The sequence below is a fragment of the Orcinus orca genome, chromosome X (assembly GCF_937001465.1).
Source record: "Orcinus orca chromosome X, mOrcOrc1.1, whole genome shotgun sequence".
Lineage (NCBI taxonomy): Eukaryota > Metazoa > Chordata > Mammalia > Artiodactyla > Delphinidae > Orcinus > Orcinus orca.
This window is the reverse complement of record NC_064580.1, coordinates 93,459,900-93,484,833: the sequence shown is the minus strand read 5'-3', so window position 1 is coordinate 93,484,833 and position 24,934 is coordinate 93,459,900. Positions and strand designations below refer to the sequence as shown.

Genomic DNA, 24,934 nt, shown 5'->3' with positions numbered 1-24,934 from the left:
ATATCCCTGTTGCCTGGTCTCATTTTTCTGAATAATTTGTAGTATTTCACAAGTTTAGCAGTTTGTCTAAAGTTAAATTCAACTCTCTAGTAACAACAACAACAATAAAAATTCAACATTATGACAATATTCAAATGATAGATAGTTCCTACACACAAACTACTTATCATTAAATTGATTGAACACTAACAGGAAGGAAACTTGTGAACCCATCTGTTGCACAGAAACTCTTCCATAGATGTCAATGTAACTATATATCAGCAAAAATATTGCTAATATGATCCATGGGCCACAATGAAGCAATGACCTTATATCATATGGAAAATTACGTTATTTGTTAAAATGGAATGATATCTGTAATTATACTTGTTAAAATGGAGTCAACTCCTATATATCACTAACAACTGTTAAATTCTTACCTGGAGGAATATGCAGCTTAAAAAGCACCTTAAGCTTCTCAGTAAAACTTCCATTGTACATTATGTCTGTTCAATAAAATTAAATTGCAAATAATCACAGCCAAAGAACATTCAATCAATTCCAGCAACACAGATTAATTAAGACACAGATACTAGCCAGGAATTAGGATTCAGAAACCTTCTGTTACTTAAACTAACTGTTAAACAACTACCCAGTAGGCCAGATTCTCTCCTTGAAGTATATAAGCAAAATACCCTTTATCAGAGGGATAAATAAAATGCTCTTCTGCTGAACTCTTTCCCCCAATCCCAATCTAAAATTTACTTTTTCTTTTGAATGAGGCCTTATGCTTCATCTGAGGAGAGAACTCCTCTTCAAGAGGCAATCCCTGATAAGAAAGCATGCTAGGTTGTCTGGAAAAGCAAAGGAATGATATAACCAGTGGACTATCTACAGGCACAAAATGTTCATTGAATATTTCTCTACCACTTTTCTAGGCTATGTGGTTGGATTTTTACTGAGGGAGAACGTCCTCCTGAAGAATCCATGTGCCTGAAGGTGGGAAAATCAGGACATTCTCTTCCTTCATGTTAACCATTAAATCATCCACATCTAACAGCTTGTTTTTCTGGGAGGGTTGGGGCAAAATGAGATGAATATATTTAGACTTAGCAAAAAACAAAGAAAATGGTCCAGTTATTGCTAAAGTTGGAGACAATGTAAATCTGATAAAAAAATCTGATATCAGGCTGATAAAATCTGACTAAATTGGCAATGATAGGCAGTACTAAGTATTTCTAGGGGTACCTTTATTTTTTTGCTTTAAAAAAGAAGATTATTGGACATCATCCTACCAATTGCAGAGGAGAATTCTTTGAAGTTTATAAGGCAGTCGGAGTTTTCATCCAATAATCTGAATGTCCATAAAGCTAGTGAGTCTCTGTTTGCAGAATGAGCCCAGGGACTCAACAAGTGATACAACACTCTGAACTGCTGGCAGTCAATCTGATACTGTTCCAAATATGGCAGACTAGGATCATGGTGCTTCAATACTGGAGAACTCAAACACCAATAGTAAGAAAAAAACAACTCTCTCTATTTAAGAAATGGAAAAAAAAAAAAAGCAAAGTCATTATATCAGAAAAAGTAACTTTATAAGATTTTTTTCTTTTAAACACGTCTACTAAAGTAATTAAAGATAAAATAGTTGAACAGTTGTGGTAAAATTCTGCTAAGAATATTATTTTTCATTTAAAGAAGGAAAACAGTACCTTAAAGATGACATAAAGTTCATCCAATTCATGAAGGCTCAATTTCACATCTTGTGATACAACACGCAACTTTAAAAGGATTAAAAGCAATTTAGAATTTAACACTTCAGCATAGAAATTCTCTTTGAATCAATTTAGAAATCTCCCTCTGCCAGAATAAAATATATTTTTTTAACTTTTAAAAGGAATAACAAAGTAAATGTACATATTTTCCCTTTTAAAAAGTTGTACAGAGACTATAGCTCAATTCTATTCTGATATGTAATTTGACCTTCATCTCTTCATATCCAGAGATAACTGCCAAAGGACAGCCACTTAATGTCTATAAATATAAGCAACAATATTCTATAGTTTTTTTCCATATATTCCTGTCTTGCTATATAAGCAATCTGTCAAGTCACCATATGGGGTTGTCATTAAACACTTCAAAGTCACTGGGAGATGTACATTCCCTCTCTGTGCCAAAAAACGTAATCTATCCCAGAGCATAGAAAAATATGATTTGTTCCAAAATCCATTCTATGACGTGAGCACAATTCTAATATGAAAACTAAAGTTAGCACACACACACTGTAAGCCAATGTCACTTTAACACAGATATAAAGAACCAAGCTAAACTATTTAGGAAAATTATCAAAGCAGAATATTAAAAGAATAATACAACACGAACAAATAGGACTCATTTCAAGAATCCAACGGAAGTCTAATATTAGGAATTCTTTAATGTACTTTACTACATTAATAAATATAACCTCAAGATATGGAAAAGTTATTTGATCAAAGTTAACATTCAATATAGATTTTTTTTAAATGTCCCAAATCCCTTAACCTAGAAACTGAATGAAACTCCTTAATTTGCTAAAAGGCATCCTTCAAAAATCAACAGCAAATATCATACTTAATAATAAAATACCAGAGGCACTTCTATTAAATTCCAGAATGAGACAAGGAAGGCTACTTCCACTGCTATTATTTAATACTTCTCTGAAGGTCCTACCCACTACAATAACACCAAAAAACTGAAAACAGGTATATATATTAGGAAGGGTCAAAACTCTAAGACTAGAAATGATATGCTTGTCTATTCAGAAATTCAACTGAAAAAAAATTAGAATTAATGAGAGTCAGTAACACAGCCACTTAAAAAAGCAACATGTGCAAATCAATGGCTTTTACATATACTATAATAAACAAATTAGAAAATGTAAAGAAAAAAGATCTCATTCATATTAGTAACAAAACCATAAAATATATAGGAGTAGACAAACCCAACAAGAAATGTGTAAGACCTATATGATGAAAACAATAAATGCTTACTAAAGGACATTTAAAAAGACATCATTAAAATGGATATTAAAAAGGAATATTAAAAGCCTTACCAGATTTCAAAATGGACTATAAAGCCACAATAATTAAAACAGTGTGGGGCTTCCCTGGTGGCGCAGTGGTTAAGAATCCACCTGCTAAGGCAGGGGACATGGGTTTGAGCCCTGGTCTGGGAAGATCCCACATGCCACGGAGCAACTAAGCCCGTGCGCCACAACTACTGAGCCTGCGTGACACAACTACTGAAGCCCACGTGCCTAGAGCCTGTGCTCCGCAACAAGAGAAGCCACCGCAATGAGAAGCCCACCCACCACAAGGAAGAGTAGCCCCCACTCACCGAAACTAGAGAAAGCCCACATGCAACAACAAAGAGCCAACGCAGCCAAAAATAAATAAATAAATAAAATAAATTAAAAAAAAAAAAAGAAACAGTTACAGAAAAAAAAGAAACTACAGAAATAAACCCATATTAGCATATGAAAAAGGCAGAGTAGAGTACAGTAACAATGGAGGATTCAATAAATGGTATTCAAATAATGGGCTATTTCAGTTGGAAAAAAATACCATTAAAAAAAAATACCATTAGAGTCCTATATCACACTATAAACAAAATATATACTTTACGTGTATTCAAGATCTAAATGTTAAAAAAAAACACAGGGCTTCCCTGGTGGCACAGTGGTTAGGAATCTGCCTGCCAATGCGGGGGACACAGGTTCAAGCCCCGGTCTGGGAAGATCCCACATGCCGCAGAGCAACTAAGCCCATGCGCCACAACTACTGAGCCTGCGCCCTAAAGCCCGCAAGCCACAACTACTGAAGCCCGTGCGCCTAGAGTCCGTGCTCCACAATAAGAGAAGCCACCGCAGTGAGAAGCCCACGCACTGCAACGAAGAGTAGCCCCTGCTCGAAGCAACTAGAGAAAGCCCGCGCGCAGCAACGAACACCCAACACAGCCAAAATAAGTAAATAAATTAATTTTTAAAAAAACAAAGCAATACCAGTACTATAAGCCAATATGAGAAAGTATGTTTATAAATTATATAATTTTATATGGGGAAGGCCTTGCTAAGTTTGACATGAAACACACAATATGTAAAAAAAAAGAGATTTGACTACATAAAATTTTGAAAGTTATATACTCTGAAATACATCATAATACAGCATAAAAATTAAAGAAACAGCAAGATTGGGGGAAATGTTAGCCACAAATATAATTGACAAAGAATTAATACCACTAATATTTTTAAAATGTGACGCTAGTGGGAGTGTGGGGAAAAAGGCATTCTTACACACTGTTTGGTGGTGGGATTATAATTTGATACAAATCTTTTAGAGGATAATTTAGCAGGACCTGTCAATGTTTAAATACTCTTACAAATGTGTAAGATTAGATATGCAGTTGACCCTTGAACAACTCGGGGGTTAAGGGTGCTGACCTTCCACACAGTCAAAAATCTGCATATACTTTACAGTTGGCCCTTCATATCCATGGTTCCACATCTGCAGATTCAACCAACCATGGATCTTGTAGTACTGTAGTACATGTTTATTGAAAACAATCCACATGTAGGTGAACCTGTGCAGTTCAAACCCATGTTGTTTAGATAAGGTATTACTTGCAAAAGTGAAAAACATTAAAATGAAAGAGAGAGGGAGACCTACTAAATGCATATCAACAAGGAATAGTTATGTAAAGTATAGCATACCCATACTGTGGTATACTATTCAGTGCATTAAGAAAAGCGAGGTATGCAATAATATGCAATGACCATGATATAGCTCTGAGTGAAAAAAGTTGCAGAACAAAGTAACTGGTATGATCTCATTTGAAAAGCTATATTGTCCCCCTCCCCCCCACCACATACACATTTATGTCTATAGATATTTAGAAAAAAGATCTGGAAGGATACATGCCAAATCATTTTAATGTTAGTTACTCCTGGGGTAGGAAACTTCTACTTTTTTACATTTCTATAATGTTTGAATTATTCACAATGAGCATGTATTCAGAAATGTTAATTTTCCCAGATTTGTATCTCTGAGGACTTAACCTTTAAGCAAGTAGGTTTACAAAAACAATACATGATCATGATAAAAGCTCAAACAGCACAGAAGGATTCATACAGCAAAGTAAAACACTCTCTCTTCCAACCAGAAATCTATTAATTCCACTCACCAGAAGCAACCAATATTAACAGCTTCTAATGTAGTCATCCAAATACTAAAAAGGAGTACTTAAAACACACTGTTTATTCCTTTTTCACTTTATCTTGGGTATCCAAGGATAATAATACATATTAGCAGCCTAGAGTACTATGTAGGTCAGCTGTTCTTATTGATGAAGCACATCACAAATATGTTATGCTTAAATGCCTACATCATAGCATTCAATATTAAAGGTCACATAACACAAAACATGTTGGAAAACCAATGCTTCAACCAGAAGAAAATCACTTATTTCCTCTCAAAAAATTTACAGTAAGCTAAGCTGTGGCAAGAATCTAGCTCAAATGTATAGTTATTTTATTTTCTTAACATGAAATGATAATTTTTAAATGAAGTTCAGGAAAAAAATGTTACTCCAATTGGTTTTCCCCCATTGGGTGGATACTCACCACATTCTGCTTTGTTGTTTCCTCTAGGGTCTGTATCACATACAACCTATTTCGACAGCGCATGCTGTATATATCTTCATAGCGAATACTCCCATATTTCTGCAAAAAATATGATTTCAGTGGATACTCATTCATAATAAATATCCACTTTTCTTACAATTGAATTTCATCAGATTCAATTCTCAGAGGCCTTGGTTCTATTCCTAGCTATTTTCCCAACTTCTTCAGTGATTATGCAAATTTTCACCTCCCACGTTTCAGTTTTTCTGTATATTCACAGGAGAGGATTCCATCTACTATGGGTCTAGACTAAGTACAAGAACACTGGTAAAATTCTTAGTCTCTAAGAAGAGAATATTTTTCACCTTTTTATGCAGCGATAGATATTTAAAAGTGGTCATTATTTGTAAAACTATGTGAATAGTTTCATTTAATGAAAAGCAAACTGAAGCAGAGGAAGCTATATAACGTAGGAAGAGTTCATAGAACTCATTTTTAAAGTGAAATCAGATTTTACATTACTGCATCTTTACATGTATTATTATCTTACTCTTAATATACCACTAGAGATATAACTATAGTATCTATCATTTTAAATATGCTATGTAATTATATTTATGGTATAAGAAAAACTTACCTCATTTGACTCTCTAATCAAATCTGTAATATCCACTCTAATATGACTGCTTTTTTCATCACTTACATTTGAACCCTGCTGCACACTTGAAGGCAACGGGCTATCCTTATTAGTGACATTGTCAAAGAACCTATCCAAAAGTGACAGTAATACAAGAATCAGTAGAAGTAAAATACAGAGAAAATGACAGCTAATTTCTCCCTAGTTCGAGATTAATTTCTACAGAGAGGACAAGAGACAGTCTTATGAGGGAGGAGAATTTGAAGATGGTTGGGAATTAGGAGGACATGGGAGTGGGAAATGGGATGGTGATGAAATGACTTCAGAGGTGGGGAGGAGAGCATGGGGAAGCAGATAGGCTCAGAGAGTTCTCAGAAAATACCACATGGCCCAGTAAGGGTGGAATATACGGTATGTAGAGGCACGTGAGGAGAAATAATTTAAGAAAGATACATTGAGGCCTTAACATTGAGAGTTCTAAATACCAGAGTGAGGTGTTTATACTTTATTCTTTATAAATAAATGGGATTTGATGCACCATTACAAGTTACCCAAATATTCATATATTCATTCATTTAACATATACTGTGTATACACAAACACACACACACATATCCCACACATGTGTTTCAATACAAAATAGAATTCACAGAAAAGGCACCAGGAAAATAAAGCTCAGCTTACCTGATTGAAACCACTTGAAAACCAGAACAATTTCCCCCCACTGGACATTTAATATTATCAACCACCTCCCCCACCTCAAATTACTCTTACACACTTTATAGCTCAAACTGGGACTATGAAAGTCCCAGCATACCGAATCAACCATATTAGATGTTAGTGTAAATGTATATATAACCTAGTGGTTTACTTCAAAGTGACTGACTTACTTTTGTTATATTCTATTTAGAAACAGAGGAGTGGACTTTAGGCCTAGCGTTTTCATTCAACCAGCTTTGTGACTTTGGGCAAATTATTTAAAGTTTCTAGGGCTCAGTTTCCTCATCTATAAAATAAGGGGTTTGAACAACATAAGCTCTAAGGGGCTCTCCAGATTTAAATGTTATGATTCTCACAGTACCTGTTTAAAGCTGTCACAGCTTCAGCATCATCTTTACATGCCAGAAGTTTGTCTAAATTATAGTCAAGTATTGCCAATCCCAGTTGTAAAATGGCCTTTATTCCATCATAGAAGAAACAGTCCACCACATTCACTGCACTTTCAATAGGTAGCACACTAATAAAAAGTGTGAGGAACCATGAGAGAGAAACTGAGGAAAAGAATGTCATATCAGTCATATGTTCAGTCAGCTGGGGAAGGTGATCTCTGATAAGTTCTTCAAAGACTGCCTGATCCACCAAGGCACCTGGAGAACATAAAAAGAAATTTTAAAATGAACACCTTTCAAAAGGACTTGTTTCCAATACCTTCCCACTTCTATTAGTAGGCTGATATATCTCATTTCTCTTCCTTAAATTATGAACTTCTTCAGTGCCTTTTCTATATTTCATGCATCTCTTTATCTGCTAGCAGTATCATGCATCAAGAAGCACTTGAGAAACTCAATTCATATTCATTGGAACAGTTATTTATGGAATCTTTATTATGTGCAAAAACCTGTAATAGGTACTATAAGAGATACATCAATTAATTAAATGGTCTCATCTTCAAAGCGTTTAATCTCTAATAGAACTTGCAATAAATAGACAAATAATTATAACACAAGACAATACAGTCAACGACCTAGCCATGACACCGAAGGCTTATGAGGGTACAAAGGAGACCACCTATGGTTTTAAGGTAGGGGATCATGGATCTACAAATATTTGATGACTGAAGAAAATATTATATAAGTAACAAACTAAGAACTTGATCCTTCTTTCAAAGCTTGAATATATCTATACAATTCATAAAAATGTGGAGATTTTAAGCTGATTAAAATCTCTCTCACATAAAGCGACTATTAAAATTTTTCCAGTAGCTCCAGATGCTTCAGATTACCACTGTTTTAGCAATACAGAGATAGTAAATTTAAAACTTCTATTTTATATGGAAACAGACCAGGCACTTTATTTTTAAAAAGCAACGTATTAAATAATACGTTTTTCCAATCATATGTTCAGTGCAAAAAGCTCTTCTCTTGAGCATGTCAGTGAATGTGACATTTGATATTGCTTGCATTTTGTATATTTTGCAACTTAATTATCAGTTCTTCCATTTGATAGGTAACTGGATAGACAAGAGGCCTATAAATTGTTTAGAAAAGAAATATGTGTTCGTATATGTATATGTGTTTTTTTACCAATGATTCGACGATTAAAATAATCAGGTAACATTCGTTCACATACAGCAACCAGAAGCCAAAAAGCTTCTTCCTCTTTTGCATACAGAAGCAATACTGAAGTCAAAATGTTCATTGCCTAAAATTCATAGAAAAATAAAAAATAAATATTGTTGGGGTAATAATTACATTTCTTATTCAAACATAGTAATTTTCAGCAATAACAACAACTATGAGAGTAATCATAATGGAAACATGAGAACTCTGAGCCAGTCCAAAGCAAAACAAGGTGAAGTCACACTAACGTTTGCTAATCAGTTATTTTACATGGTACATTCAAGGAAAATGAAGCAATAATATCATGAACATAGCATACAATAAGTAAAACCTCTCTAAATTTAGACTAATTTCAATGAGTAAAAAATATTAATTATCGCCAAGTCTTAAAAAAAACACTACATACTTTCAAGGACATACTAACATTGGAGAAACAAACTTCATCTGTATTTTCAACTACCTACAGGAGAACATCCCTTAGATGTCAATCATCCTCAATTGTGTCTAAAACTAAATCTTTCCTCTATTAAATAGGATTCTCTTCTTTGCTACCTTAATTTTGATCACGCTAGAAACCCTTTATCTGCCACATCCAATTTGTCTTCACATCCTAGAGTTTCTTCTTATAAAATGTTTTTTTATTTTTATTTATTTATTTATTTGGCTGCACCACACAGCATGCAGGATCTTAGTTCCCCGACCAGGGATTGAACCTGTGCCCCCTGCAGTGGGAGCGCAGAGCCCTAACCACTGGACTGCCAGGGAATTCCTAAAATGACTTTTAGATTTTCTTTATCCTCTCCATTCCCACTACCACCCTAACTTTCTCCTTCTTCTAATCTATCTTCCATACAAATGTCAGATCACTACATTTATATAACATTTGGCCATAGCCCTTATTATAAAGTTAATAAACCCATAATGTATAGAATCTGGGAAGAATGGAAAGGTGTGAAGAAAATTAAATCTCCTGTATCTTACCTACCTAGAGATCACCACCATTAACAAGTTGATGTACTTTTTTTGTGTTTGTATTTCCTTCCTTTTTCCCCTTCTAAAATTTAGACCAAACTGTATATTAAAGTTTGATTTTTCACTTAACATTATATTATACATTTTCAATGCCATTAAATAAGTCTTCTAAAACAGTATTTTTAATGACTGTAAAAAATCTATTAAGTTGAATATACTATAAATTATTTAGCTATTCTATTATTGAACATTTAGGTTGATTTCAACTCTTCACTATTATATATAACAATGCAATGAATATCTCTGTATATAAATCTTCATCCAAGTGGTTCAATATTTTCTCAGTAAAGATACATAGAAATTAAATTATTTGGTCAATGAATATTATTATTTTTGTGGTATGTGTGTAAGAAGTACTAAATATTCTCTATTTGATGCTATACATAAACCACACTAAAATGCCTTTCATTAAGTAAAAGGCAATATTTTAGATAGATAGAGAATTTTAATTAAATTGGCATAGTTAAGGCCAAAAAGAGAAAGTGGACATTGCCAGTGTATCTTCAGCCCTTGCCTTAACAGGCGAATGAACACAACTTGAAACACAGGTGAATCTTGCTGTTCTATGAGACAGTGAAGAGATCTTCTCAATATTTAAATATATTAATATAAACAGTTATATAAATCTAAATATAAAACCAATCTCCTATAGGGTTTGAGAAGGCATTCACTATATGCCTGAAAAGTTTAACATTTCTTATTCAAGTTTAATCATCTCTTTAGAAGGGGAAAAGAGTGATAGTACTTGTTGAACCGGAATCACTATCAAAATTCAAAAAGCTGACCATATTCTTTTTTTTATATAATCAACATGCCATTTAGGTGCATATATATATATATTTTTAACAGCAATTTATTTATTTATTTTTTAAATTTTATTTATTTATTTATTTTTGGCTGTGTTGTGTCTTCGTTGCTGTGTGCAGGCTTCTTCTGGTTGTGGCGAGCGGAAGCTACTCTTCATTACGGTGCACAAGTTTCTCATTGCGGTGGCTTCTCTTGCTGCGGAGCATGGGCTCTAGGCGCACAGGCTCAGTAGTTGTGGCTTGCGGGCTCTAGAAAGCAGGCTCAGTAGTTGTGGCGCATGGGCTTAGTTGCTCCGTGGCATGTGGGATCTTCCCAGATCAGGGCTCAAACCCATGTCCCCTGCCTTGGCAGGCAGATTCTTAACCACTGTGCCTCCAGGGAAGTCCAAGCTGATCATATTCTTTTAGCCACAAACCAATCTTATTTAAATCAGGACAGAAATATTACCTCAGCCATTCGTGATCTGAATTGCAGTGTATGAGATCAATTTAAATATGGTACACATAAAAAATCATGAGACATTTGTTTCGTAATAAATATGGCAGTGGCCAACTACTACTCATTAGTAGCTTTTTTGAGATAAGCTATCAAGTCTGCCCTTTCTCCCTTCTTAAACCCAGTGAAGATCATTTTTGTTCCAGGGATGTACTTCTTGGGATTCCCCAAATATTCCATCAGCATCTCCTCTCCCCAGGTGATGCCTTTGTTCCTGTTGGCATCTGTGTAAGAGAATCTGAAAGTCTGACCTGTCTTTCACCCAAACAGACCATGGAGATTTGGCCCAGTCTTGTGCTTGCCTCCCTTTTCCACAGTATGGCACTGAGCACACTTCTGAACAAAAATCTTCTTACCCTTCTCAACATCACCCATTTTTAAATCGTTCTTTCTCCGTGCACAACTAAGAGGTTCTCCTGAATATTATTATTAAACGACTTGATATTACTGCCAAATTGTATTCCAGAAATTGACTGTACCAATTTGTTTTTCTGACCTATAGCATTTGAATGTTTACTTCACTGCTCCTTTGCCAATACTAAGAATTGTAATAATTAAAATTGCTTTTGTTGATTTGATAGTGAAAATGGTATCTCATGGTTTGAATTTGAGTTTCTTTGATATTGAACTTCCTTTTCTAAACTTTATTATCAATTGTATTTTTTTCTGTGATTCATCTTTTCATGTCCATTGTTCTTTTTTTTTTTTTTTTTTTGCAGTACGCGGGCCTCTCACTGTTGTGGCCTCTCCTGTTGCGGAGCACAGGCTCCGGACGCACAGGCTCAGCGGCCATGGCTGACGGGCCCAGCCGCTCCGCGGCATGTGGGATACCCCCAGACCGGGGCATGAACCCGCATCCCCTGCATCAGCAGGTGGACTCTCAACCACTGCGCCACCAGGGAAGCCCCCATTGTTCATTTTTATAATTCAACACTTTTCTTATAGGTTTTTATATTAAGTATGTCAATCCTTTGTCAGATCTGGTACAATATTTGACTTCAAGTTCAGTTTTTACTCCATCACTTTCCTGTTCAAGAAGCCATAATGGGAGGAGCATCAGTGAAAATGGCAGAGTAAGGCTTTCCGAAAATGCTTTCCTCTATAAAAGCAACAAGAACACTAGCAAAAATCATCAAAATCAATTTTTCAGAACTCTGAAAATGCACCAAAAGCTTACAGCAATTCAGGAAGCCTTTACTTAATGAAATGGTTGAATCTCAGTAAAAACAGTGAGCTCTGTGGCATTTTAAATCGTCCAAGTCCCATTCCTCCTCAGCTTTACAGAAGCCTGAAAAACCAACACTCAGCAATCATGGTGAAAAGCAGCACCTAGCAGCCATGGGAGGAAACAGAATGGGGCTGGAGCGCCTTCACAGTCCCATTCCCAGAGATCTGTCATTATTTGACCCGTCTGGTCATTCCCTGGAAAACCGCACTCATAAGGCTGTCTTTATTTGACCTGACACAGAGCTCACCCAAGGCAAACAGCCTTTCCTTGAAAAAATGTTCCTTGAAAAAATCAGAAGCAGTTGTTGAACATACATCTGCCTGAGGCAGTGGATAACAACTGGGCCAAACAATAGGCTAATAAAGGGTTAAAATAAAAAGCTGGGGAATGGGATATCCAAAAGGGGCTTTGGAATGCTCTAACTTATTCCTGGGAATCTAGAAGGCAAAGTGCATGATATGGCTTCATGCCTGCCCAGAGCTGTATGCATGCTCATGATAGAACAGAAAAAGCCCTAAGCTCTTACCTCTGGCTAATCTTGAGGCTCTGCACAAACAGGAAGTGATAGAGAATAGAAAAAAAATAAGGAAAACTCAACAAAACCAAAAGTTGGTTCTTTGAAAAGATTAAAAAACCTGAAACACAGGTAGGTAGTCTAACCAAAAAGATAAAAAACAGAAAGATACAGAGAGACAGAGAGAGAGAAAGAGAGAGAGACTCAAATTAAAATCAGGAAATAGAGAACATTACTACCAACCTTAACAAAAATAAAAAGGATTATAAGGGAATACAATGAACAACGGTATGCTAACAAATTAGACAACCTAGATAAAATGGACAATTTCCTAGAAAAACCACCAAGACCAACTCAAGAAGAAACAGAAAAATCTGAACAGACTTATTATAAGTAAAGAGACTGAATTAATAATGAAAAAACTTTCTTCAAAGAAAACTCTAGAAACAGATGGCTTCACTGGCCAATTCTACCACAATTTAAAGAAGAATTAACACCAATCCTTCATTAACTCTTCAAAAAATAGGCATGGAAGAAACACTACCTAGCTCATTCTTTGACACCCTGACACTAAAACCAGACAAAGACATCAAAAGAAAACTATTATCAATACATTTTATGAATATAAATGCAAAAATCCCAAACAAAATACTAGAAAACTGAACTAACATATAAAAAGGATTACACATCATGACCCAGTAAGATTTATCCCGGGGATACAAGAGTGGTAAAACATGAAAGTCCACAAGGGGAGGACCTTCAAGATGGCGGAGGAGTAAGACGTGGAGATCACCTTCCTCCCTACAAATACATCAAAAATACATCTACATGTGGAACAACTCCTACAGAACACCTACTGAATGCTGGCAGAAGACCTCAGACTTCCCAAAAGGCAAGAAACTCCCCACGAACCTGGGTAGGGCAAAAGAAAAAACAGAGACAAAAGAATAGGGATGGGGCTTGCCTTGTGGCACAGTGGTTGAGAGTCCGCCTGCCGATGCAGGGGACACGGGTTCATGCCCCAGTCCGGGAAGATCCCACATGCTGTGGAGCGGATAGGCCCATGAGCCATGGCTGCTAGGCCTGCACGTCCACAGCCTGTGCTCCACAACGGGAGAGGCCACATCAGTGAGAGGCCTGCGTACCGCAAAAAAAAAAAAAAAGAATAGGGATGGAACCTGCACCTCTGGGAGGGAGCTGTGAAGGAGGAAAAGTTTCCACACACTAGGAAGCCCCTTCACTGGTGGAAACGGGGTTGGGGTGGGGGAAGCTTCAGAGCCACGGAGGAGAGCGTAGCAACAGGGGAGCAGAGGGCAAAGCAGAGAGATTCCTGCACAGAGGACCGGTGCCGACCAGCACTCACCAGCCTGAGAGGCTTGTCTGCTCAACTACCGGGGCAGGTGGGGGCTGGGAGCTGAGGCTCGGGTTTCGGAGGTCAGATCCCAGGGAGAGGACTGGGGTTGGCGGCGTGAACACAGCCTGAAGGGGTTAGTGCACCACGGCTAGCCGGGAGGGAGTCCGGGGAAAAGTCTGGAGCTGCCGAACAGGCAAGAGACCATTGTTTTGGGGTGCGCGAGGAGAAGAGATTCAGAGCACCACCTAAATGAGCTTCAGAGACGGGCGCGAGCCGCAGCTATCAGCGCAGACACCAGAGAAGGGCATGAAATGCTAAGGATGCTGCTGCAGCCACCGAGAACCCTGTGTGCAAGCACAGGCCACTCTCCACACCTGCCCTCCCGAGAGCCTGTGCAGCCCGCCACTGCCAGGGTCCGGTGATCCAGGGACAACTTCCCGAGGAGAACACACACCGGCCTCTGCCGCCACAGGCTCGCCCCGCATTCCGTACCCCTCCCTCGCCCTGGCCTGACTGAGCCAGAGCCCCTGCATCAGCTGCTCCTTTAACCCCGTCCTGTCTGGGCAAAGAACAGACGCCCTCTGGCGACCTACACGCAGAGGCGGGGCCAAATCCAAAGCTGAACCCCAGGAGGTGTGCGAACAAAGAAGAGAAAGGGAAATCTCTCCCAGCAGCCTCAAGAGCAGCGGATTAAATCTCCACAATCAACTTGATGTACCCTGCATCTGTGGAATACCTGAATAGACAAGGAATCATCACAAAATTGAGGAGGTGGACTTTGGGAGCAACTGTAGACTTCGGGTTTGCTGTATGTGACTGACTAGTTTGATTTTTATGTTTATCTTAGTATAGTTTTTAGCGCTTGTTATCATTGGTGGATTTGTTTATTGGTTTGGGTGCTCTCTTCTCTTTCTTGTTATTACTTTTTAATTTTTTTTAATTTTAATAATATTTTTTAAAGATTTTTTTATTTTAATTATTTTATTTTATTTTATTGCTCTCTTTTTTTCCTCCCTTCTCTTCAGAGCCATGTGGCTGACAGGGTCTTGATGCTCCGGCCAGCTGACAGGCCTGAGCCCCTGAGGTGGGAGAGCCGAGTTCAGGACATCAGACCACCAGAGACCTCCTGGACACACCTAACATCAACTGGCGAGAGCTCTCCCAGAGATCCCTGTCTCAATGCTTAGACCCAGCTCCACCCAACGGGCAGCAAGCTCTAGTGCTGGACACCCCATGCCAAACAACCAACAAGACAGGAACACAACCCCCCCATTAGGAGGGAGGCTCCCTAAATCATACTAAGTGCACAGACAAGCAAAAGCTAAGAGAATTCAGCACCACCAAACAAGCTTTACAACAAATGCAAAAGGAACTTCTCTAGGCAGGAAACAAAAGAGAAGAAAAAGACCTACAATAAAAAACCCAAAACAATTAAGAAAATGGTAACAGAAACATACATGTCGATAATTAAATGTAAATGGATTAAATGCTCCAACCAAAAAACATAGACTGGCTGAATGGATACAAAAACAAGACCCATATATATGCTGTCTACAAGAGACCCACTTCAGACGTAGGGACACATACAGACTGAAAGTGAGGGGATGGAAAAAGATATTCCATGCAAATAAAAATCAAAAGAAAGCTGGAGTAGCAATTCTCATATCAGACAAAATAGACTTTAAAATAAAGACTATTAGAAGAGACAAAGAAGGACACTACATAATGATCAAGGGATCAATCCAAGAAGAAGACAGAACAATTGTAAATATTTACGCACCCAACGTAGGAGCACCTCAATACATAAGGCAAATGCTAACAGCCATAAAAGGGGAAACTGACAGTAACGCATTCATAGTAGGGGACTTCAACGCCCCACTTTCACCAATAGACAGATCATCCAAAATGAAAATAAATAAGCACAAGCTTTAAATGATACATTAAACAAGATGGATTTCATTGATATTTATAGGACATTCCATCCAAAAACAACAGAATACACTTTCTTCTCAAGTGCTCATGGCACATTCTCCAAGATAGGTCATATCTTGGGTCACAAAATCAAGTCTTGGTAAATTTAAGAAAATTGAAATCGTATCAAGTATATTTTCCGACCACAACGCTATGAGACTAGGTATCAATTACATGGAAAAAACTGTAAAAAATACAAACACATGGAAGCTAAACAATACACTACTAAATAACCAACAGATCACTGAAAAAATCAAAGAGGAAATCAAAAAATACCTAAAAACAAATGACGGTGAAAACACAATGACCGAAAACCTGTGGGATGCAGCAAAAGCACTTCTAAGAGGGAAGTTTATAGCAATACAGTCCTACCTCAAGAAATAAGAAAAATCTCAATTAGAGTAAGAAGAACCAAAAAAACCCCCCAAAGTTAGCAGAAGGAAAGAAATCATAAAAATCAGATCAGAAATAAATGAAAAAGAAATGAAGGACACAACAGCAAAGATCAATAAAACTTAAAGCTGGGGCTTCCCTGGTGGCACAGTGGTTGAGAGTCCACCTGCCAATGCAGGGGACATGGGTTCGTGCCCTGGTCCGGGAGGATCCCATATGCCACGGAGCGGCTGGGCCCGTGAGCCATGGCTGCTGAGCCTGCACGTCCGGAGCCTGTGCTCCGCAACAGGAGAGGCCACAACAGTGAGAGGCCCGTGTACAGCAAAAGCAAAAAAAAAAAAAAAAAAAAAAAACCACTTAAACCTGGTTCTTTGAGAAGATAAACAAAATTGATAAACCATTAGCCAGAGTCATCAAGAAAAAAGGGAAAACACTCAAATCAACAGAAATAGAAATGAAAAAGGAGAAGTAACAACTAACCCTGCAGAAATAAGAAGGATCATGAGAGATTACTACAAGCAACTATATGCCAATAAAGTGGACAACCTGGAAGAAATGGACAAATTCTTAGAAAAGCACAACCTTCCAAGACTGAACCAGGAAGAAATAGAAAATATAAACAGACCAATCACAAGCACTGAAATTGAAACTGTGATTAAAACTCTTCCAACAAACAAAAGCCCAGGACCAGATGGCTTCACAGGTGAATTCTATCAAACATTTACAGAAGAGCTAACACCTATCTTTCTCAAACTCTTCCAAAATATAGCAGAGGGAGGAACACTCCCAAACTCATTCTATGAGGCCACGATCACCCTGATACCAAAACCAGACAAAGATGTCAAGAAAAAGGAAAACTACAGGCCAATATCACTGATGAATATAGATGCAAAAATCCTCAACAAAATACTAGTAAACAGAATCCAACGGAACACTAAAAGGATCATACACCATGAGCAAGTGGGGTTTATCCCAGGAATGCAAGGATTCTTCAATATATGCAAATCAATCAATGTGATACATCATATTAACAAACTGAAGGATAAAAACCATATGATCATCTCAATAGATGCAGAAAAAGCTTTTGACAAAATTCAACACCCATTTATGATAAAAACCCTCCAGAAAGTAGGCATAGAGGGAACTTACCTCAACATAATAAAGGCCATATATGACAAACCCACAGCCAACATCATTCTCAATGGTGAAAAAGTGAAATCATTTCCACTAAGATCAGGAAAAAGACAAGGCTTCCCACTCTCACCACTGTTATTCAAAATAGTTTTGGAAGTTTTATCCACAGAAATCAGAGAAGAAGAATAAAAGGAATCCAAATCGGAAAAGAAGTAAAACTGTCACTGTTTGCAGATGACGTGATACTATACATAGTGAATCCTAAAGATGCCACCAGAAAACTACTAGAGCTAATCAATGAATTTGGTAAAGTTGCAGGATACAAAGTTAATGCACAGAAATCTCTTGCATTCCTCCTATACACTAACAACGAAAGACCAGAAAGAGAAATTAAGGAAACACTCCCATTCACCATTGCAACAAACAGAAAAAAATACCTAGGAAGAAACCTACCTAAGGAGACAAAAGACCTATATGCAGAAAACTATAAGACACTGATGAAAGAAATTAAAGATAATACAAACAGATAGAGAGATATACCATGTTCCTGGATTGGAATAATCAATATGGTGAAAATGACTATACTACCCAAAGCAATCTACAGATTCAATGCAATCTCTATCAAACCACCAATGGCACTTTTCACAGAACTAGAAAAACAATTTCACAATTTGTATGGAAACACAAAAGACCCCAACTAGCCAAAGCAATCTTGAGAACGAAAAACGGAGCTGGAGGAATCAGGCTCCTTGACTTCAGACTATACTACAAAGCTACAGTAATCAAGACAGTATGGTACTGGCACAAAAATAGAAATATATATCAATGGAACAGGATAGAAAGCACAGAGATAAACCCCCACACATATGGTCACCTTGTCTTTGATAAAGGAGACAAGAATGTACAATGGAGAAAAGACAGTCTCTTCAATAAGTGGTGCTGGGAAAACTGGACAGCTACATATAAAAGAATGAAATTAGAACATTCCCTAAAACCATACACACAAAGAAAAATAAACTCAAAATAGATTAAAGACCTAAATGTAAGGCCAGACACTATAAAACTTAGAGGAAAACATAGGCAGAACATTCTATGACATAAATCACAGCAAGATCCTTTTTGACCCACCTCCTAGAGAAATAAAAACAAAAATAAACAAATGGGACCTAATGAAACTTAAAAGCTTTTGCACAGCAAAGGAAACCATAAACAAGACGAAAAGACAACCCTCAGAATGGGAGAAAATATTTGCAAACGAAGCAACTGAGAAGGATTAATCTCCAAAATATACAAGCAGCTCATGCAGCTCAATATCAAAAAAACAAACAACCCAATCCAATAATGGGCAGAAGACCTAAATAGACATTTCTCCAAAGAAGATACACAGATTGCCAACAAACAGATGAAAGGATGCTCAACATCACTAATCATTAGAGAAATGCAAATCAAAACTACAATGAGGTATCACCTCACACCAGTCAGAGTGGCCATCATCAAAAAAATCCACAAACAATAAATGCTAGGGAGGGTGGGGTAAAAAGGGAACCCTCTCACACTGTTGGTGGGAATGTAAATTGATACAGCCACTATGGAGAACAGTATGGAGGTTCCTTAAAAAACTAAAAATAGAACTACCAAACAACCCAGCTATCTCACTACCGGGCATATACCCTGAGAAAACCATAATTCACAAAGAGTCATGTACCACAATGTTCACTTCAGCACTATTTACAATAGCCAGGACATGGAAGCAACTTAAGTGTCCATCAACAGATGAATGGATAAAGAATATGTGGCACATATATACAAGGGAATATTACTCAGCCATAAAAAGAAACAAAATCGAGTTTTTTGTAGTGACGTGGATGGACCTAGAGTCTGTCATGCAGAGTGAAGCAAGGCAGAAAGATAAAAACAGATACTGTAGGCTAACACATATATATGGAATCTAAAGAAAAACAAAAAAACAGTTCTGATGAACCTAGGGGCAGGACAGGAATAAAGACACCGATTTAGAGAACAGACTTGAGGACACAGTGAGGGGGAAGGGTAAGCTGGGACAAAGTGAGAGAGTAGCATTACATATATACACTACCAAATGTGAAATAGATAGCTAGTGGGAAGCAGCTGCATAGCACAGGGAGATCAGCTCGGTGCTTTGTGACCACCTAGAGGGGTGGGATAGAGATGCAAGGGGGAGGGGATATGGGGATATACGTGTACATACAGCTGATTCACTGTTATATGGCAGAAACTAACACAACATTGTAAAGCAACTATACTCCAATAAAGATGTTAGAAAAAAAAACAAGACACAAAAAGGACAAATATTATATGATTCCACTTAAATTAGGTACCTGTAATAGGCAAATTCATAGAGATAATAGGTAAAGTAGAGATTAACAGGGCCTGGGAGAAGAGGAATGGGGAGTTGCTTTATGGGTAGAGAATTTTTGCTTGAGATGATGAAAAAGTTCTGGAAATAGCCAGTGGTGATAGCTACACAATGTTGTAAATGTACTTAATGCCACTGCATTTTTACTTATAAAGTGATTAAAATATGTATATTTTATCACAATTTTTTTAATGTTAATAAGAGGCCTAAGAAAGAATTTTTTTTTTGGACAAAGCAATTATTCTTGCAAGAAATTGTCCTAAGGAAAATACAAGGAGGTATGTAAAGATTTAGTCACAAGGATGTTTTGTTAAGAGTAGTTTTACAAAACAAAACGAGACAACATAAAACAAAAATAAAGAATACAATTTTCTTTTTTTGGCCACAACACGTGCCTTGTGGGATCTTAGTTCTCCAACCAGGGATTGAACCCGGGCCCTCAGCAGTGAAAGTGTGGAGTCCTGACCACTGGACAACCAGGGAATTCACAAGAATACAATTTCAATGTCCCCAAACAAGCCATTGATGAAATATACTATGATGTATAACAGAGTGCCATAGAGAAATTTAGGAAAGAACTATGTTCTTTTTAAGAACACTTAATTACATGGAAAGACTAAGAGGAAATACTGAAAAATGTTAGTGGTGGTTATTTCTGGGTAGTGGGATTATAGATGATTTTTCTTTTCTTTTATGTAATTTTTATGTTCTAAACTTATTACAATAAATATGCACTTCTAATAAACTAAAAAAAAAAGTCAGCAAAAGTAATACACAATGTAAAAAATTAAAAAACGGAAACCTCAATTAAAGAGTTGGGAGACCAGAAGGGGGCGCTCTTGTACCCTGCAACTACAGCAGAGACCAACAGGCAGAAAAAAGACTCTTCTTTCCTGGCAAGGCCAATGAAAAGCCATGGACTCTTAGTTTACTATAGCCCTTCCAACTTCCTTTTCTTCTCTATAAAAGTGTTCTCCTCCCCTTGCCATTGGGGGACTTGCCCATGGCTCGCCATGGTTGTAGACCCCAAATTGCAATTCTCTGCTCATCCTGAATAAATCCATCTTTGCTGAAGAAATATCTGGTGGTCTATTTGTTTCAGGTCAACAATGATATTACTAAAATAAAGGAAAAAAATCACATGATTATCTCGATAGACACAGAAAAATTTCTTAACAAAATCCACCACCCTTTCATGATAAAAACACTCAACAAACTAGCAATATAAGGGAACTTCCTCAACATGATAAAAAGAATCTATAAAACGCCCACAGTTAACCTCATACTTAATGATGAAAGACTGATTGCTTCCCCTTAAGGTAAATAACAAGACAAGAATATGCATTCTCACCACTTCTCTTCAACACTGTACTGAAGGTTATAGCCAGGTCAATCAGGCAATAAAAAGAGGGAAAAAAAGCATCCAGGTTGGAATGGAAGAAGTAAAAAATATCACTATTCAGATTCCATGATCTTGCATATAGAAAATTCTAAATAAGGAATCCACAAAAAAATCTACTAGAACTAATAAGCTTAGCAAGATTGCAGGATACAAGATCAATATATACAAAAATCAATTGTATTTCTATATACTGGCATTGAGCAATCCAAAAATAAAATCAAGAAAACAATTCCCTTTACTGTAATGTCAAAAAGAATAAAAAACTCAGAAATAAAATTAACAAAGGAAGTAAAGTCTTGCACATAGGGAACTATGAAACAACCTTGAATGAAATTTTAAAAGAATTAAATAAATGGAAAAGAAAAACATCCTGTGTTCATGTATTAGAAGATTTAATATTGTTAATATACAATATCCCCCAAGTTGATCTACAGATTCAATGCAATGACTAAGAAAATTCCAGCTGGATTTTTCTTCTTTATCCAGAAATTGACAACAGATCCTAAAATTCATATGGAAATGCAAGAGACCTAAAAAGCCAAAACAATTTTGGAAAAAAAAAGTTAAAGGACTCACAGTTCCCAATTTCAAAACTTACTACACAGCTGTAGTAAAAAAGACAGGGTGATACTGGCATGAGAACAGAAACATAAGTCAATAGAATAGAATTGTGAGTCAAGAAATAAACCCTAGGGCTTCCCTGGTAGTGCAGTGGTTGAGAGTCTGCCTGCTAATGCAGGGGACACGGGTTCGAGCCCTGGTCTGGGAGGATCCCACATGCCTCAGAGCAACTAGGCCCATGAGCCACAACTACTGAGCCTGCACGTCTGGAGCCTGTGCTCCGCAACAAGAGAGGCCGCGACAGTGAGAGGCCCGTGCACCACGATGAAGAGTGGCCCCCGCTCGCCGCAACTAGAGAAAGCCCTCGCACAGAAACGAAGACCAACACAGCAAAAATTAATTAATTAATTAATAAACTCCTACTCCCAACATCTTCTAAAAAAAAGAAAAGAAAAAGAAATAAACCCTAACATTTATAGTCAAGTGATTTTCAGCAAGGGTGCCAAGACAATTCAATGAGTCAAAGACTGCTTTTTTTTCAACAAATGGCACTGGGACAACTGGCTATCCACAAGTAAAAGAATGAAGCTGAACCTTTTCCATACACCACACACAAAAACTAAGACAAAATGGTCAAGAAACCTAAATTTAAGCATTAAAACTATAAAACCCTTAGAAGAAAACATAGGACTAAATCTTCTTGACCTTGGATTAGGCACTGGCTTCTTAGATATGACATCAAAAGCACACACAACAAACGAAAAACATACAAAAACAAATATTAAAACTTTTGTGCTTCAAAGAACACCATCAAGAAAGTGAAAAAACTGGGCTTCCCTGGTGGCGCAGTGGTTGACAGTCTGCCTGCCGATGCAGGGGACATGGGTTCGTGCCCCAGTCCGGGAAGATCCCACATGCCGCGGAGCGGCTAGGCCCGTGAGCCATGGCCACTGAGCCTGCGCGTCCGGAGCCTGTGTTCCGCAACGGGAGAGGCCACAGCAGTGAGAGGCCCATGTACCACAAAAAAAAAAGAAAGTAAAAAAACAATCCACAGAACAGGAGAAAAATTTTGCAAATACTATATCTGATGAAGGATTAGTACCCAAAATATATAAAGAACCATTACAACTCAACAGTAACAAGATAAATAATCCAATTTTTAAAATGGGCAAAGGATTTGAATAGACATTTCTCCTAAGAAGATATACAAATGGCCAATAAGCATGTTAGGGAAATGCAAATCAAAACCACAACGAGATATCACTTCACATTCACTAGGACGGCTATAATCAAAAAGAGAGATAATAACAAGTGTCACCGAGGATGTGGAGAAATTGGAACCATCACACACATTGCTGGTGGGAATGTAAAATGGTACGGTCTCTTTTTAAAATAGTTTGGCATTGCCCCAAAATGTTAAAGTTACATAAAGTTACCACATAACTCAGCAATTCCACTTCTAGCTAAATACCCAAAAGAATGAAAAAACACATCTACACAAAAAATTGTACACGAATATCCATGGCAACATTATTCACAATAGTAAAACTGTGGAAACAACCCAAAATGCCTACCAACTGTTGAACAAAATGTTGTATATCCATACCATGGACTATTATTCAGCCATAGCAAGGAATGAAGTATTGTACTAATACATGCTACAACATGGGTGGACCTTGAAAACAATATGCTAAATGAAATCAGGCAGACACAAAAGACCACATATTGTATCACTCCATTTAGATAAAATATCCATAATAGGCAAATCCATAGAAACAGAAAAGTAGATTAGTGATTGCCTAGGGTTGGGAGTAGGGAGAAATGGGGAGTAACTACTAATGGATGTGGGGCTTCCTTCTGGGGTGATGAAAGTGTTATGGAGGTTAAGACTGTGATGATGGTTGCATGGCTTTGTGAATATACTAAAAAACACTAATGGGTGAAGTTTCTGGTATGTGAATTCTATCTCTAGATAGATGAAAGGAAAAAGGAATGAAAAAAGGAAAGGAAGGAAGAAAAGAAGGAAGAAGATAGATCAGATAGATGGAAGGAAGGGAGGGAAGGATGGAAGAAGAAAAGATAAACAAAGCCAGTCAGCCAGCCATGAGTCAGTATGGCTCACCTGAGTTTTTGGTCAAAAGCAACAAAACCTGCTTATCATATTAAATTCAAACTTCTCCCAAGCTTGAAAGATTCACCATGATCTTGCCTCACACAAACTTATTTACTTCTTGATTCCAGCACGAACCTAGCCAGTCCGATCTCCATGGCAGGCTTATTTTCACCTGAATGGTATTGCTTATAGTGTTACCTAACTCTGAATAACTTTCCTCTGGCCCTCCATGTTTCTAATTTTGCTTTCATTTTTTAGAAGTCAAAAATCAAGTGTTGCCTACTTTGAAGCTGCCTTTAAACTACCACATATAGATAACATTATAGGCTGAGTGTAAGCTCTTTGAGAAAAGAAGCATTATGCTTCTTTATTACCTTTCAGAGATCCTAAAACATGCTAAATACTGGTCATTCAGATGATCCACTCACTTAAATTGCTTTTCAAAAATACCTCTCTATTGATAAGTTTCAATGGATAGGTAGGACTGATATGTAATCATTATGGGTACTCAACCCCATCATAAATGAATGTGTGGCTGAGAGTGCTAGCTATCCACCATAACCCAATCTCCCCTTCTTCCATAGTATCTGGATGTACATGTGCTCAACCATGCTACATTTTGCAGACTTCTTTATGAATAGGTGTGGCCATGAGACCAAGATCCTCCAATAAAATGTGGGTGAAGTGATGTATGCAACTTCCAGGCCTGGCCAATATAATTTCTCATAATTGTTTCTCCATGCTCTCTCCCCTCTTCCTGTGAGTAGTAATGGCAATGAAAGAGCACCTTGGAAGCCATGTTTTGAAGATGACAGAGCCTGTTGTCAGCCTAAATCCCTGAATAATCACATGGAGGAGAGCTACCTACTGACTTGAATATTTGCTCTCCTCTGTTTATTCCTTTAAGTAAACTTCTATTGTGTT

At 37.4% G+C, this 24,934-nt stretch overlaps 1 protein-coding gene and 1 pseudogene across 3 annotated transcripts in view; both read right to left on the bottom strand.

The window, feature by feature from the left end:
- Positions 1-24,934, bottom strand: part of TBC1D8B (TBC1 domain family member 8B) — an 84,362-nt gene that overhangs the window by 9,897 nt on the left and 49,531 nt on the right. For all 3 annotated transcript variants that reach the window (XR_007474691.1, XM_004281502.4, XM_033408796.2), the window contains exons 11-17: positions 8,576-8,693; positions 7,354-7,639; positions 6,273-6,402; positions 5,636-5,734; positions 1,692-1,760; positions 1,275-1,515; positions 420-485 (exon numbers count right to left, since the gene is read on the bottom strand). Coding sequence is in view for 2 of the 3 variants with exons in the window: in XM_004281502.4 (XP_004281550.1) it covers positions 420-485; positions 1,275-1,515; positions 1,692-1,760; positions 5,636-5,734; positions 6,273-6,402; positions 7,354-7,639; positions 8,576-8,693 (1,009 nt within the window). In the remaining variant the exon portion in view is untranslated. The remainder of the gene's footprint in view (positions 1-419; positions 486-1,274; positions 1,516-1,691; positions 1,761-5,635; positions 5,735-6,272; positions 6,403-7,353; positions 7,640-8,575; positions 8,694-24,934) is intronic.
- On the bottom strand, positions 8,700-13,761 carry LOC125962874 (cytochrome c-like; annotated as a pseudogene).